Source organism: Cloeon dipterum, chromosome X (genome assembly GCF_949628265.1).
Source record: "Cloeon dipterum chromosome X, ieCloDipt1.1, whole genome shotgun sequence".
NCBI classification, from domain to species: domain Eukaryota; kingdom Metazoa; phylum Arthropoda; class Insecta; order Ephemeroptera; family Baetidae; genus Cloeon; species Cloeon dipterum.
The window spans coordinates 25,592,993-25,610,479 of record NC_088790.1 but is presented as its reverse complement, the minus strand read 5'-3'; the positions used below and the strand labels follow the sequence as shown (position 1 = coordinate 25,610,479).

Sequence of the window (17,487 nt, the reverse complement as noted above, 5' to 3'; positions counted from 1 at the left end):
GTCATAAAATTTTTTAACTCATGTTTTTGAAAAAAACAGACTTTAGTTTACTGAAATTAGTTAATTAAGATCTTTATTGTGTGCGAAATTACTATGTTTTTTTATTTATTAGCAAAAAATGTAAATATATATTGGGAAAGTACGGTAAATCCATTAGTTCATATTTGCACTGGAACGAGGTTGCGGGGTCAGAAAAACTTCCGGATTCCTCGCTCTAAATGCATGAAAAAGATCCAAACTCATGTTTTCGGGCGAATATTATTATTATAATATTTTATGTTCCTTTTCTAACCGATCTAACTAACTAATCTTGGGGCATTTACCCTATAAAACAAAAGCAGATTCATCTTAAAATTAGCTTTGAATTAAAATAGTGATTAATAAGTTTCTTGCCTGCTCTGGAAAGTCAGTAGTCATCATCTTGACCGCTGCAGGAGCCACCGCTGTTCCAGTCGCCCTCCATGCGCCACACGCTGAACGCGTAGCTCAACTTTTCGTGTGCAACGTAGGAACACGACGGGGCAAATTTTGATTCGTCCTGGCCGTTCTGTAACACCTTCAACACAAATATTCACGAATTAATTGGGTATAAAACAGGCACCAAACGGAATTATTTTAAATTTATTTTCCGATTGAATTACTTAAAATAAAAACCGGTCTAGTAAACTCTATATAGGCCATTCACTAAAACTGTAATTTACATATCACATATATACCAAATAAATCCTTGAAATATGAGGAATAGAGCAGGTTTTTTTAAATTTTGAAATTTTCAGCCTCTTGAATATTTGATATTTTAAAAACGAATAATTTTTCTTGCTAAAGAAAATTCCCTACCTCATTTTTAAAGGTACATTCATTCCAATATTTTTTTTTGAAAATAACATCTTGATACCAGGTTTAAAAAGTCAAAGATTAATATCTGGAGTTATATTCAAATAACTCAAAAAGAATATTTTTCTTTCCTCTTTTAAATTCTTCTTCATTCCACGAAAAAAAAATCAAACCGAACTTGATAACTGGGGCTTACCTTGTATAGGAAGTCGATGTACCTGGAGGCGAGTTTGAGCGTTTGGATTTTGGACAGTTTGTCCGAGGGTAGGGTCGGGATGATCCTCCGCAGCGACGCGAACGCTTGGTTCAAGCTCTCGGTGCGTTGTCTCTCGCGCACGTTGGCCATCACGCGCTGCGACTGCATGTCCTCGTAGCTCTGCGTCTTGCGGCGCTGCTTCGCCGCCGACTCGTCGCCGCCGCGGCGCCGCTTCCGGCCGGGAGTCGCACGCGGTGCGCTCAGCTGCTCGGGGCTCGTGTGCGAATCGTACGCCTAAAAAATTAATGAGGACAAAGCCGTGAAATTGAGGTAAAATAATTTTTTTTATAAGAATTAAAATTTATAAAAAAAAATTGGGTTTTGTTGACCTGCTGAATATTCCTTTTTTAACCAGTGCTCAGCACATCCCGTGGGCTATGAGCTCAACTAGGTCCCAAACAGCTAGGGAATGAAGCAGGGTTTTATTTGTTTACCATCCGGTTTTTCACCGCTGGTTTTTACCAATTTCTTGCGAAAGAAATGCAAGAAATGAATGTATTCCATTTTTCCACTGTGAAAATCTAAAATTTGCGGTCGGAGTGGTCAAGATTTCCTCAAATGTGCAGATTTTTGCCATATGCTGCCTCGATTTCTCCAAAAATTTCTCTCTGACAATTTTTCAAATCGAGGTCAAGAGCAAAAAATTAAAAAAAAAAATGAAAACTGAGGGGCAAACATGGCCTGCAAGAGACGGGTAAAAATAAAAAACGCTTTTTACCACTGCTCTGCATTTAAAAAATACCGTTTTTTGCAACCCTGGAATGACTGGGTCAGAATAAAATCTTTGCTATATATAGGTAGAGTTTATTTTTAGTGTTTCTATACAAATCCGAAATTGTAAACAAAAGGACATATTAGTGTAAATCTGCTTACTTTTTTCCATAGTATGAATTAAAGGACCGTAATATTTGCTCAGAAAAAAAATCAAAATAAAAAATTGCATTAAAAGGATGAAGAGGAAAGCTGTGAGTAGAAATGCAAGCGAGGTAACAAACTGAATAAAAACTACATTGCTTTAATTATTATACTCTATGCGTGTTGATTTCATTTTTCGAACGCTTCTAAATAAGTATTGCTCACAACTGAAGGGGAAGGATATATTGAATAATTTCGCAGCATATAAATAGGTGAAGTGGAAACATAAAATCGAGAAAACGCGCTAAAGTAAAAGGCGGGTATTTGCAGAATTTGGATTTGTTCATTTTTAAAATTAGTTTTTTTCTACCACGAAATTACAGTCATATTGTTCAGAGAGAGATATTTATATAAAAATTTAAAATCTATCCTAACCTTGTTCGTTCTATTACAGCTGTTGCGCTCGTTCGCGATGAAAAACCCTGACTATGCAACCTGATATTTACCTGAGACGCGCAGGTTGCAGTTAATGAGAGAGGCAGGCGCGCCAAATAAAATGGCTGCTATTTTTCAGACCTTATATCATATGGATATTTTAAAATTTCAAGTGTCACAGAGATGAATATTTTTTTAGAGATGTGGAGAAAACGAGAAATAAATAAAAATTTAAGGAATCTGTTTAAGGAAAAATTCCTTTTGCAGAAGGCGTAAGACCTTTTTGCTTGTAAAATAAGAAATAACGGAAATTTTAAGAATGTTGCTAACAAATCTTATGAACTTTACCTGAAAAATTTACGCCTGTACCGCTAAGGAATTTATATATCAATTTCGTTTACAACCCCATAAAAATATTAAATAAAAATATCCTCTTCCAAAAAAGAGTTAAGAAGCATTTTTAAACTATTAAAATCAAAATCACCAAGAACTAAAGTTACTGCTGATATTTACGTTCAATTTATTATTTTCATAAGGGCCAATTTGTTTTGAATGTAAATTACTCTTCTTGCCAAATACTGATATGATAGACTGATTTTACTATTCCCTCTGTTATCAAATACAAAAAAATGCTTTGTTATATTTTTGTTGTGTTCTGGATGTGGATGTATGGGGCACAGTTGCCCTGCTGATCCGTAAAAAAACAAATTTTGAATCTAAATTACACACATAGTACAAACCCCATTAATTTAAAATCTTTTTAAAAATGTCTCTCATGGCCATCCTATATTTTAAGTCAACTCCACGCCTTAAAATTCCTCAATGTGAATAGAATTTGCTGCGCGTATGTGCATTTATTTACTTTTTCTATTTCAAAATCAATCTGCTCCTTTGATAAGAAAGTTTGTTTTAAAATGTGTGAAAAGAGAAATACAATTCCACTTGTTTCTTGTTGTCAAGTCAAGCATTGTAATATTTCCTAGAATATTCTAGGAATTACGGACCACCCACCTTGAAGAACGATGCACATAATAGAAATGGGGAGGCTATAGACGCGCAATTATTAATTTTCTAGAAAAAATGTACTTCCCTTTTTTCCTTGCAATAAAATTAATCTCACGCCATCTCCCCTGAAGACCAAACTATCTGCCCAATCAAACCTTCTTCAATTTTAAAAGTAAAACATTAAAAATATAATGACCAGAAGCCAAAAAGATTTAAATGGTTGCAATTTTGCAAAATCATGAAATCACAAAACACAATCACTAACCAAGTGCATGTTGGGTATTTCCTCATGCAGGTACTCGTCGCCCTGGGACTGGAACTGCTGCTCAGGGTAGTTGTACTGCGGGTGGCCCTTTGGGGTCAGCTCCAGCAGCCGGAACCCTTCTTCGGGGCTGCAGCTGCTGTCCATTTCGTCGTCCAAACTTCTGTTGTTTTCCACTTTCACAAACATAATCCTCAAGTTAGTTAGGGTAGTCGGACACCTCCTGCTGTTTCAGCGCTTGGCTTGTGAGTGCGTTTTGAGTTTAATAATTAGAGCAACAGTCCTCCCTCCATCCGTGCGGGGGTGCTGCAGCATCAAGCCTTGTGCCGCGTCCTTACTGCTCGATCCAATCAGCGCTAGACTCCGCCTCTCGTTATAACGCTTTTCTAGTTGTTTTTGCCAGAAAAGAGATCAAATAATCGTACTTTAAAAATTCAATTATTTATATTATTAATAATAATAATTGCAGAGATAGAGCTATATTAAAAATGGTATTCTTTCCATGGGTGCGAAAAGTTTTTATTTAAATGTGACAAAATAACTGCTAATTTGCTATCTACTGTGTAAAATTAAAGAATTTCATAGTGAAGCTCTTCCAGGCTGTGTTTGTAAACTTTGTGATAAGAGCATGGATTTCTATCACTTTTTAAGCTGTGGCAAAAACCAGATGAGTCTGACCCTGACCCAGGCAGCAAAATTACCTGCCAAATGACTGACCTGACATTTTTTTTTGTTATGTAATAGAATCTGTTGTACACAAATAGGTGTTTAATAAACGAATTACATAACTGCTAATTTGTAATTTCGTCTGCAAAAATAAAAATTTGTCCTTTTCTCAGGTGTTTGTGCTTCAAAAAGTTTTAATTACTCGAAAGGTGTTAAAGACCCACTGAAACCACATTTTTGTACGTTAAAATCTGTTCCTGAGGATCAAAATAGGTGGAAGAAAAAATTTTCCGAGCAGAGGTGCAAATCAAAAAGCACGGTGGCTTTGGCGCGCGCAACGCATGACTCTTTTAGTCGCTACTGCGCAGGCGTCATCCCTCTGACGTCACAGCTGTGGCGCTTGCGCATTAGTGACCAAAAGGTTCATACGTTGCGTTTGCTTTGCGCCTCTGCGCGGAAAATTTTTGATCCACGTCACAAAATAGTTTTGTGATAGGTAAAATTATTTACCTCACCTGTTTCAACCCTTATAAACCGATTGGATCATGCGGAAATATAGTTTCAGTGCTTTTTTAAATAAATTATCTAGTAAAACAGTAAATAGATAGGGCTGTGAATTTTAGACGTTTGCTGTTTTTCTATGCGGGACCATCAAATGAGCACGAATTATGAAATTTTATGCTGTCTTTACCATGCTTGAAATCGTCTAAAACGGACTATTTCTTAGTTAAAAATCTTGAAAGTGATATACTTTAAACCACGGTGGGTAGTTTTTGCAATTCTGATGGTTAGAACCAAAAATTTGGTCATGGCAATATTTGAATTTTTGCCAACATTTCATTCGCTAAATCTCGGGTTGCAATTGTCAGAATTGCAAAAACTGAACACCGTTCGACTTGTCTTAACCTTGTCTAGATATTCAATTGAATTTGGGGTAGATTTTTTAAATTTAAGGGCGTTTTGAATAGCGAATAATTTTGCTTAAAGTGCAAAACGACGCGATTTTTCTCGTTTCTTTAATACACGGGGTGGAAGGGGTTTGAGGGTTGATAACCCTTAAAGCATGTTGGCTATCTAGGGAAGATTAAGACGAGTTGAAAGGTATGAAGTTTTTGCAATTCTGATAGAAGTTGTAAAAATAACGGTATATTTGAAAAATTCCAATTTTTTCTGCTTGTTGATTATAATTTCTCTTTATTATTTAGAAAATATGAGGTCTGAAAAAATTTTCAACACCACTGGCAAGCTCGTTTATGTTGAAAGAAAATAAAATGTGGGGTTACAGATCAAATTCCGCCGTGAATCACAAAAAAAATTAAAAGCGCGCGTGAGAGACGTCGTTTTGCTTTCTGTGCACCAAACGAGAACGGAATGTCGTACAGTGTTTGTTTCATTTGGTCGAGGAACAACTTTGGCTCATTGGCTGAGAGCCTCCATCGGTGACGGTATAGGCGGCACGCGTGTGGAAAAGGGACAAAAGAAAATTGTGAAAAAAATCAACAAAAACTGTCTAAATTTATTCTAAACCTCATCTAAATTTTGTCGAATGTTTTCCCGAAAATAATCGCCTAAAATTCACGGCCCTATAAATAGAAAGAAATACACAATCAGGCAATTTTATAAAAATTTAATTTTCCAATGGCGGAACCGTGGTCAGAACCTCCAATGGGGTTTGAGCTCACCAGGTCCACATAGATCCCCGCCGAGCAAAGATAACGAACTATTTTTGTGTGTTTGTTAGATGTAGCGAGTGGCCGTAGCTGTAACAGGTGGGTGAATTTCTATACGTGTTCCTACTGGACTGGCATGGCCCCTCCTTTAAAGCAGGTAAAGGTGAACAATGAAATTGGGATGTTTTCAATAAGCACGCCGCTTCTTTCGTAAGATGGAAGGATTTCGGCTCATTGTTGTTGCAAAATCTCATGCGATAGTGATCTGCTATTCCTGGAATTTGTTTCCTTTCTTACAAATATCTCAAAAAAACATGTTTTTGAGTATAATACACTGTTGTGCGTACTCAAGAACATTCACAATTCACATAAAGTCCAACTAACAATTCGTTCCAATTATTAATAGATTGCATCAGGTAAAACTTTGCTAAATATCACGGATTGAGTAAATATTTGTCAACACCAAACAAAAAAAAAATTCCCGGGATATTGAATTATTAACAGCTTATATCAAGCCTTTAGGGGTTTTAGGACTCTTTTCAAACAAAAACAACAATATGCGTCTATTTTCGTAGCAGGTAAAAGGATGAAATGTGTGTGTGGTCAGCATACCCTTCCTTTTCGATTGATTGACAGAAAGGTGACCAAAATAGCCTCGATTTCAATAGACCCGCTCATGTTTTTCATCTTCAAATGTGCTTGCGACAAACAAGGTAAATAAACCACATCATAACGAACGAAACATTTACATATTCACAATTTAAATTATTGTACGTCATTTTTATAAATGCAGAAAATAGAAAAACGCCTACAACAATAAATGGAATGGATGAACTTCTATTTTTTACACACAAATGCAATCAAGCTAATAAGTCTATAGCGTATTGTTGATTTGATTGTTGTATTTGGTCTGTATTATTTCATTGTTGCCGTGTAAGAATTTCAAATTGTCATTGTTGTTTTCTAACTGTTAACGCGAATATTCAAATTGTATCATTCTTCATTTGGCAGTTCATTGTAACGGACGTTTAGTAATTCGCGGACCCAAGAATTTGGGGTAAGTGCCATTAGTGATAAAATATTATTGTAATTGTAATTGATTGAATGTATTACAGTCCTGTTGGTGATTAAACAAGTCTGTGTTTAAAAGAAGAATTATTATTTGGTCAACTCTTCCTTGCGACCAAATTTGGTGACCCCGACGTGACCATCCAGTTTAGTTTCAGCTTTCAATATAAAAAAAAGATAAAGCTATAGTGTTTGAGGTTCACTAAGTTCAATTAATATTATTTTTTGTAAAAAAATACCTATTATTTTGAACGCCAGAATTTCATGGAGTGTTCTGAGATGACATTTACCCCAGGAATGCTGGCGCCCTTTATAAAATGATTAAAGAATATCCCCAAAAATATTTATCCCTTCCTCAAAAGGGTTTTTGTCCTCTTACAATATTGATATTCCTTTCCCTCAACGCAAACATCTCAATTGTCAAGGATAGACCAACCGAATAAAAGGTGTTTTCGTATTTTACTTGGAAATTATACAGGATTCGTACAGCAAATTCCTGGAAAATATTTGTTGCAAACGCTTGATCGTTCCTTAGGATTGAGTTGAAGCCAAAATTTACCTAAGTAGAAGTGTACATTTTTTATAAAGTAAAGTTTGGAACGCCTTTCAACTGGTGAGGACTGTCTCCTTACTTGAAATCCTATTTTATTTCCTTAAAATGTTTCATGCGCTGTTGCACAGATCTCGACGAGAGAAATCGAAATCTTCCAAGAAAGTGTGCTCAAATGCTGGACAGTTTAGAGAAAATTTAAAAAATTTAAATTTAACTGAAGCAAGATACTTTCTTACTACATTGAAAATTGTACATATGTCAAATTGTTTATTGCATCCAACAATCCAAATAAATATTTTTTGTATCTTATTGTTTGTCTCCTTGAGAGAAGTGAAATATTGTATGATTAATTTGCTATTGCTGTGTCAATTTTACAAAACCTATATCGCTCTTTGTGATGTCGGAAAAAATTATTTAGCTTTCCCTGATTCCCTGGGATTTTATCTTGCATGCTTTTCTTCAAAAGTAGTTTAACGGACCCCCTGGAGCTATATATGATCATAAAATCTCGGAAATCTCTTTTTTAAACCCCAGTTGCGCTGCGGGTGCAGGTTTACAATTTTCGTGTTGAGTCTCCCAGGCTGTGTGCAATGCATATAGCATTTACTACGCTATATACACACACAATTCAACGATCTTCCGCCAGCTATTAAAAAAACAGGATAACGACCTTCCCGCGGGACAAAAGCAAGCTAAACACACGTGCGCATGTATCGAAGTTAGATAAAGGTTAAAGAAGAAAATCAACACAAAAAATGGGGGTGTTCTTGGTGCTATTTTGAACAAAGTCTCTCTTTTATGTGAGTTTATTTTTTATCTGTGAATTCTGAGTAGATTATTTTGCATCTCGGCTTCGCACTTGCTTACTAATTTTCTTACAATAACTTATTGTTAGTAAGATAAAGAGCCACAGAAAATATTCATGGAAAGCGTCCGCCACTTCATCATTTCGTGACAAGTATAGATTGCATTTTGAATGTTTGTTTGTGAAGATCGATACAATTTGGTTATTTAGTAGGCATGCCAGCGGGAAGTCTTTCTTTGGAGACAAATTATCTGTCCGTGCCGGAGGCTAATCCATTCACTGAGCTGACCTTTTTGGAATTTTTCATTCTCGAACGTTTTGGCAGAATTGACACCCTGGCCTGATCATCTGCAAAAAATTGCTGAAGGTTGCCAAGTGTAAGCCGAGTTTGCAGAAACCTTTATTGATCACAGACACTGTCTGAAATATTTTATAGTCCACAGAATGAGGATACTCAAATTGTTTTAAAATAAACAGCCAATGTTATTTTTTATCCAGCTGTATTACTTGTCTCTCCCAAATGCCTTTACGTGCCAAGAGACTTCATTCAGCAGCCCAAACATGAAAAACCAGAATTGAGTCTTCGCCAGACCACATTGCGACTTTTAATGATTAGTAAATTTTGATCGCCCATAAAATATTTGTATCTTTTTTAGTGTAAGTTAATGCATTGTAAAATTTTATAAAATGACAGTTTTGATACAATTTCCTGAAATATAATATGAAAAATCAGAGCTTATTACATTAAAAATTAAAATACGTCAGAAATGCAAGCTCCACTTGAATGACAGGTTCGGAATTTTGTTGAAATACGTCAAGTTGGTGATTTTATCTCCTTTAAGCATGATGTTACAGCTTGCTCTATATGTTTTTCCCCAGTGCTGCGAGGTTCGAACCCGCGCACGAGCGCAACACTACTAGCCTTTGAAGCAAACCGCACTGTTGCTCCTCCTCTAACCCTAACAATTCCATTGTTATTTTGCTTTCATAAAACTATTTCGGAGTGCATTTTTGTACCCATCAGGGTAATCTCTGAATTAAATATTAATCATGATTTTTTTCTCAAAATCCACTACACACAAAGTGAAGAGCATTTATCGTGTATCCTTCAAAAGAGGACTGCATCAGGGAAGGGTCTTTTTGGTTCCTCTAGGTCACGGATTATCTAATCGAACGCTACTTGTCCATTCTTGAATTTTATTTTAGAAATATTTCAAATTGTTAGCCCTAAAATAGATTAAAAATGAATGTATGGATTTACCTAATAATGCATGTTTGAGTCTCTATAGAATTTTCAATGAAAATTTTAAATAATATTATAGAATGAGTATTTTAACAAAAATTACAATAAAATAAAATTACTGTTTGACAATTTAAATATTATAAATTTGATTATTTTATTTTGACACTCATCTGAATTAGATTAATACTAAATATAATTTGTAATTTTTTCAACTCTGAAATTTTGGATTTGGTTTTTTTTACCATTATTCAATGAATTATTCATTAGCCTCAGTACAAAAAAGATAAAAACATGAAACCGCATTAAACTGAAATATATTGAATTAATAATCATCACTTGAATTTCCAGGGCTGCAGATTTTTTAATGCTTAAACCTTTTTACTGTCAGTTTCAATGGCAAATTGTTTGTGCGCGGCCATATTATTATCATTATCATCTTGAACGAATAATACATCTGTGGACAGCAGACGCCGAAAGGTATGATCCCAGCCCTGGGAACGACCATTGTGCAAACCAGCAAGGAGCACGGCATTTTTCACAAAAAAACAAGCGGTTTCCTCTTCTGACTGGAAAGATATGCCACCTGCTCTGTTTAACTGCTGTGCGGCACAGTTTCTACCGCAGTGCAAGGCGTTTTTACTCCAAGTATTCGTGTATCACATGATTTATAGTCCTGTGAAGAATTGATAAGTGAATTTGCGTGGCTCAAAACGATTCTTGATATGGGCGCCTGGTCATGGCGCCTCTCAGGTCACTAACAGAGCCAGTAAATTAAAATAATATTGCATTATATTGGTCTGTTCATTTAATTTATTTTACATTTCTATCAAACATTTTTGTTTTATTAAAACACCTCGACCGAAAAACTGTGAAACCATTTTAAACCACAAACAAAATTTGCAAACGCTCTCAGTAGGGCAATGGACCACACAAAAAGGTTAAAATGCCGCTACCATTAGGTGCGCTGCCAAGTACAAAGCCTTTATTTAAACCAATGTAGATGGCGTTTTGCGACTTTCTATTGCGATAGAATATGTCAACGTCATTGAGCAGACCAGCCGGAACCTTTTCGAAATTGACACACCAAGTGTCGGTGCCGTCTCCGTTGTCAAAGGTTGGTCCGACGACAGCCCAATTTCCTGTCACTTTGAAGAAACTTGGCTGTGAAATTTGCTGGAGAAAGATTTTGAGAGTCTACCTGGTTGTATTTGTATCCAAGCTTGGAAGTCGGCTAGCGTCTCGAAGATTGCCAGGTGCGAGCCAAGCTTACAGCACTGGCTGTGCATCGCAGCAACTCCCTATTTTTAAATCTCATTTTAAAATATAAAAATTTAAATAATGAAAATGTGGCTTTTAGTAACAGGAAAGGTTTCAAGTTTGTCTGATCTTGAGAAATACACCAGTTGTATTAAACCTTAGTGTTTTAGGCCACCAACAGATGACGCCTTCGAATATTTTGTAATAAATTAAATTTTAAAGTACTTCCGCTGCGATTTCAGACTCAATCCAGCCACTGTGCATACTTAACATGATATGCGCTTTCTTTTGACGTGCTGAAAACCAAAATCGGTTCAAATAGAATCGTGAAAAACTATTTTTTAAAATATAAAAACTATTCCAACGTTTCTGCGGCGATTGGCTGAACTGATTTTCGATTTCAGCCCGTCAAAAGAAAATATATTAAGCTGGTATAGAATTTTTTCTGTAATCGTAGCGGAAATGCCTTAAAATTAAATTTATTATGAAAGTATACGGTGGCGCTATCTTTTGGCGGCTTCAAACACTAAGGGCTTATACAACTGGTGCATTCAGTAATATTTTCTTGATACATACAATGTTTTCGTTTTTTGCCAGCAGTCTAAAGTAGTATTTTTTGCCAGTTGACGTTTGCATTACGTTACCATTGCTCCCTGCATTAAATCATTATTTATATACACAAATTTTTAAATCATTTTAAAAGTTTTAGATACATTTTCCTGTCGTGTTCACCTGATTTACAACCAAAGGCTAAAAAGTCAGTTTTTAATTTCATTTTCCTTGAAAATCGTAAACATTTCACATCAGCAATGCAAGCAGCATATGACGGACAGGTGCGGTATTTTGTTTTGATTTCTCGAGTCGGAGTCACTGCGACCTGATGCTCATTAATTGATAAAACTGTTCAATTTTGTAACTAAACGGAGACGTACTGCCCCTCCTCCTTTATACATATTGTAAACTGACAAAGTTAACATTGGATCAGCCTGCTTGCTGCAGAAAAATGCCTCGGCATACAGTTGACACTCATCAGCATAATCTTAAAGAGAATATAGGCAATTATTAAGGTCTGAAATTTGAAAATGTTTATTTACAAATGGCCGAGCATTTGCCATAGCCTTCGAATGAAGATTGCAACAAGTTTAGATTATCAAAGTTAAGGTCTTCCAAATCGCGAATTATTTTCTCCGAGGCCAATTGACCGCTTTTGATCTTATGCAGAAATATTTAATCATTATGGACTTCACCACGACAGTAAAACGTTACCGCTATGCCGCGCTTTCCGCAGCATTTGATGTAGCACTGAAAATGATTGAATTTCTATTCGATACCTTCAGCGTATATTCACACCTTCAAATTTATTTTAGTCGGTGCCATTAAGGCAGAGGAGTTTAAGATCTGCTCGTCCACTTCTTGATCAGTAACTCCCCAAGTCTCCTGGCAACCCTTTCTGATTTGCTCTGACTTGTTTCCAGTTTCAAGAACCTATGTGTGTCCGCCATCATTAAAAATTATTTCCAGTAAAGTTTTAATTTTTGGAAAGCCGCAACCTCGCAGAGAAATTGTTTTTGCGCCGTGCAAGCATCCGCTCCTAGCACCGTGGCATTCGCAGTGACGTTTGCCGGATAGATGAATATACAGTTTCCGGCCGCCTCCGCTGGCAACTGGCCGCCTTTCCAATATGGCAAGCCGTCCAAATTCAATTTTTCCCCATCCGAACACCAATAATGGGGCCCAGCACAGCCTAAATTGGTCCCTGAAGTCCAAAATTCCCGATCCATTTGCTTTGAATAAACTAAAATCGGTTGAGGATTGATTATTTGGTCTGAAGTATGTCAAATTCTAAAAAAGAACCAGCTGCTGGATATTTGTTGACCATTTTGGATAGGCAGTTCATTTCCCCAAAATCAGAAATAGTCGCAAGCTTCATCCCGAGTGAGCAGCAATAATTCCAAGCATCCAGCCAGTTTGTCTATAAAGTTGATGATAGTTTTAATTGTCTCTAAAAATAATTTCACACAATTTTTGTTGAAAATAAATATTCTTTTCCACACGCAGTGTTCCAGGAACCATGGATATATAAATCTAAGAAATAAAAGACATTCACTTTCTTGCGGAAAATAAAATAAACTTAAAACCTTGTATCGTCGAGCTGACAAACAAAGTTTCCTATATATACAAAATAAGTTAATCATGTTTATTTTTATTTAAATATGCATAGGTTTACATTTTTTAGGCAGCGAGTCGGGCATGTCGGCTCCGTGCACGAATTGCTTTGCACAACATCGCTCTAGGAAGGAAAGTCAAAATTTGTGATAATAATATGCAAATAAATAACCTGACACGCAATCACGTATTTGTGACTGCAGTTTCTGTCCGTTAAAAAGACTCCGGTGCCATTTCGATCAACCTGCATGTGGACGCAAAGTTCTTCTGGATTCGAGTTGTCTGGCTGTCCGTTGGCCCAATTAATTCCGTCGGTGAAAGGGACGGCTTTCGAGTCGGAGCACCAAGCCCAGCGGCCCCAGGCGCCCATCGCGCGTCCCGCCGTCCAGTAGTTCCAATTCAGCGCCCAGTTGACTTTTGTGAGAGTTGAAAAGCATTGGAATTCAGAGGCAGAGCTGAAAGAAATGGGACGAAGACCCAAACTGCAGCAAAAGTCCAAGCTCTGCTGCCACGTGCCCTTAATATGAGTGATTAATTAAAAGCTGGAATTATTTTGAATAGAATTTTAGAGCTGCTATTGCAATATAATCGCTTAGAAGCTCACTGTATAAAGCTAAATTAATCATAGCACATCCTATGGGGTCTGAGTGGCCGGTGGAAGAGCTTGGCCGCATCTTTTTGCCTCCCTGCACTGAGTTTTTTTTTATATAAAAACGCCGGATATTTGTCTCTAAAGCCACCGGAAAGGTGTTTGATGTTTGAGCATTTTGAGTTGTTTATTTTATCAAACTTTTGCCACCTCTGGCATTGGTGATCCAGAAATAGCACCCCGAAATGCTCAAACACCTCCCATATAGCCTTGAATCTTCCAGAAATGCCTTTGCATTGAGAGCCAAAGGGGGCTGGCGGTTTATTTAGTTTAAAAAATAAGTTGTTGAACAACTTCACTGACTGACAATGAGGCCTTATAACACCCGCTGCGTAAATCTGGAATGCAGCACAGTTTTCCCTGCTGTCTAACGCGATTACAAGTTTTAGTGAAAATGAAGGACGAGTGCGATTTGAAAATTGATTCCTAACACGACATGCATGAATTTTGCACTACAGAGTAGTACTTACAACTCTATTTGAAAAAAGGTAATTTTTGCTGCACGCCACGGTCCATTTTCCGTATTTTTTGCTCTCTTAAACGTGAATCTTATTTAAACGAGATAAATCCAACCAAGGGACCCATTCCATACCTTTTACATTCCCATTTGAATCTATTAATGATGGCTATAAGAATAATCACATTTTAATTATACCACTTTATTGTAATACTCAATTTTTTACGTCTTTCGCACAGCTCATTGATGAGCTAACGTCTTTGTAAGAGTTAGGGTTTGGCTTCAAGAGACGGGGAAGGGTTTGAACGAATTTTATAATCATAGAAAAACGAGCTCACCTCGCACAAATATGGCAATTTGGCCGTGGACTCAATCGCCGTTAGTGACAGGTTGGCAGAAAAAGCCAACGATTTTTGCGCAAGTTCAGAAACAGCCACTGGCTTGACGATGTTTTCTTGGACGGGTGAGTCGATGTCATCGTTTTTCACGCACCACGCAAAGGAAAGTAAAGTGTCTGCAGCGCAAGAGCCGTTTCCCTCGTTGGAACCAATCGTCCAAATTGTTTGTATTGCCAAAACTAAACGTAAATCTCATAATTTATGCAATTAAGTAATTATTTGTATGGATAAACACACCAGAAATGATGTTCTGCACCAATTGGAGTTTCAAAACGTCCTGCAGAGCGACGAGCGTCATATTCCACGAGAGGCAGTTTTGCGCAGCTTCCATTTGAGATGCGATATTTGACACGAACAAAAATGAGCTGTCTGCTTTTGTGATCATTTTCCCTTTGGAATCAAATTAGGAGTTAAAATATTACAAATTGTAAATTTGTCTCACCTTCTGACTTATTTGCTGCAGCCTGGAAATAAATTTTATGTGCAGACATAATATTTTGTCTTATAAATAAATTTCCAACCTGTAAAATTTGCAGTTTGCTACATCTTGAATGTGCACAAGGCTGTAAAAGCCTCAGTTGTAAATCAATAGTTGTTGTTGTGGTAATGACCGTTGACGTGAGAGTTGATGAAGGTGTCTCAACTGATGCAGTAGTAGTAAATAATGTCGCCTCAGCTGGCTTTTCGGATTTTATTTCAGGTGCAGTCAGCAGCGAAGTGAAAGTCGCGGAAGATGTTTGTTTGGTGGATGATGTCTCTAAAATTGTTGGTTGTTGTCCATCTGGTTCGGTAAAAGCTGCTATATGTCTTGCAGTTGAGTAACACAAAAATCTAATTGCAATTTTGCTAACCTGTGGTTGTGAGTTCTGATTCAATAAAATCCTGCGTTGTTTCAAGAATTCCAGGATTGTCAGTCACAAGTTCAGATTGTGCATCACTGCTGAAGAACGTATATCAACAATTAAGTGGCTCAAATAAAGAGATTCCACACGTTTTAGTTATTTTAACTTTCTTTTCGGTAACAGGGCTTTTATTGAGAACAGTCGAGTTTGTGGTCCCCCTCGATTTGTATTTTGGAATGCACCGGGAAATTCCACAGCACCTTATCACGTGGATACGCCTCGCTGAATAATTAAACTTAAATTAACAATTGTAGAGGAAAATTAATTTTGTATTTTATGAATTCAACTAGAAAATAACAGCAGTAAATAGATTAAATACCACAGGACAAAAATTTTGAGGCTAATATATAATATAGCTATCCCAGTCCTGAAAAAAACTAGTTCGTTCGCCCTGATTTTAGTACTAGTAGTTTGTCACGTAAAAATAATTAGGCGCAAAGAATTTCTACAATTTACTTCCATGCTAAAAGTGTAAAATAAAAGACAATCAATCTCGTCATTGCATTTTTTATTAAATCTACTACTGATGTGTTTTGAATTATTACTTTTGAGCAACTTACCTTTAGTTTGTCTCACAATCTTGAATCTTATCTTCATATTTGCGAGGTTAGCATTAATCTACAAATAAAAAAATAGCATCACCTGAAGTGTATATAATAAAAAACACAGTTACCCCACAGATGAAAATTAAGCCCAAAAGTTTTATGATTGATGCAATTTTCATGCTGGTGCAACAATCTGGTTTATTTTTCCATCAGCAACTGTGTGCCACATCAGCCGCCGATCACCATTCTCTCAAAGCAGCCCACGGAAATTAAATGACGCACTCCACAATATTCATTGGGCATTTGACATCCTGCCTACATATTGAGGTACAAACAAAGCGGAAATAGAAATGTGCTGAATTCCACATATTTGGACGTGCTATGCGTTACTTTTACAACTGTCGGGATTCAAATCACATAGCCTGCACAAGTGAATGACGAAATTTGCAGTTATTTCTATTTCCGCGAGTGGTTTGAAAGTCTCAAGAATATTCACAATTCATATAAAGCCCAGCTAATTGTTCGTTCCAATTAATATTAAATTTCATTTCAGCTAAATTGTGCTAAATATCGTGGATTGAGTTAATATTTAACAATATAACGTCAAACACATTCATGAAATATCCCGGACATTGAAATGCTGACAGCTTACAAACCTTTAGTGGTTAGGACTATTTTCAAACAAAAACAACAATATCCGTCTACTTTCGAAGCAGATAAAAGGACAAAATGTATGTGGTCAGGTCCCTTCCCTTGCTTTTTGATTGATTGATTGACAGAATAGTGATCTGATCACAATATAGCCTCGATTTCAATAAACATGCTCTCATGCTTTTTTGATTTTAAATGTGTTTGCAACAAATAAGGTAAAAAATCACATCAATGCTATTTTCATATTTTAAATTATTTCCCGCCATTTTTATAAATTCAGAAAATACAAAAACAAAACACGACAAAAAAGGGATGAACCTCTATTTTTTACACACACAAAGACAATCGAGTTTAGTTTTAGCTTTCAATTTTAAAAAATAAAAGCCAGTTTTTGTGGTTCACTCAGCAGGTCAATTAACATTAATATACTTTATAAAATTGAGCTATTCTGTTGAACACAAGAATTTCATGGAGTGTTCTACAGACTTTGACTGCAGGAATATCGGCACCCTGTCACATTCTCAACTCAAAAAATATTTTGAACCTGTTCCGTGGAATACTTTTTTGGCAAGGTGTCGCAATCATTTTTTTTTTGTCCTCGATATTCAGGAGAAACTATTATTCCGTCCCCTTCATATAAGCGAAAAATGCCCTTGGTGCTTGACGTTTTTCACAAAAACAAGCGGTTTTCCTATTCTGACTGGAATGATATGCCACCTGCTCTGTTTAACTGCTGTGCGGCACAGTTTTTACCGCAGTGCAAGGCGTTTTTACTCCAAGTATTCTTGTATCATATGATTTATAGTCCTG

General features: G+C 36.5%; 1 protein-coding gene and 3 long non-coding RNA genes across 4 annotated transcripts; all 4 read right to left on the bottom strand.

Moving 5' to 3' along the window:
* Nucleotides 1-390: 390 nt before the first annotated feature.
* LOC135945629 (twist-related protein 2-like) lies at nucleotides 391-3,908 on the bottom strand. The gene is made up of 3 exons (XM_065493430.1): nucleotides 3,651-3,908; nucleotides 1,031-1,324; nucleotides 391-556 (listed from the first exon to the last, which is right to left on the bottom strand). Exons 1-3 carry the CDS (start codon nucleotides 3,834-3,836, stop codon nucleotides 407-409), a joined length of 630 nt encoding a protein of 209 aa, XP_065349502.1. The 5' UTR covers nucleotides 3,837-3,908; the 3' UTR covers nucleotides 391-406.
* Nucleotides 3,909-11,484: 7,576 nt separating this feature from the next.
* LOC135946148 (uncharacterized) lies at nucleotides 11,485-11,786 on the bottom strand. Its single transcript, XR_010575490.1, has 3 exons — nucleotides 11,712-11,786; nucleotides 11,623-11,659; nucleotides 11,485-11,562 (listed from the first exon to the last, which is right to left on the bottom strand). It is a non-coding gene; the product is annotated as an uncharacterized LOC135946148 (long non-coding RNA).
* Nucleotides 11,787-11,845: 59 nt separating this feature from the next.
* On the bottom strand, nucleotides 11,846-12,374 carry LOC135945085 (uncharacterized). Its single transcript, XR_010575399.1, has 4 exons — nucleotides 12,260-12,374; nucleotides 12,176-12,211; nucleotides 12,004-12,121; nucleotides 11,846-11,948 (listed from the first exon to the last, which is right to left on the bottom strand). It is a non-coding gene; the product is annotated as an uncharacterized LOC135945085 (long non-coding RNA).
* A 105-nt stretch (nucleotides 12,375-12,479) lies between these two features.
* Nucleotides 12,480-13,586, bottom strand: LOC135947310 (uncharacterized). The gene is made up of 5 exons (XR_010575614.1): nucleotides 13,137-13,586; nucleotides 13,048-13,078; nucleotides 12,930-12,994; nucleotides 12,764-12,881; nucleotides 12,480-12,704 (listed from the first exon to the last, which is right to left on the bottom strand). It is a non-coding gene; the product is annotated as an uncharacterized LOC135947310 (long non-coding RNA).
* Between the last annotated feature and the right edge of the window lie 3,901 nt (nucleotides 13,587-17,487).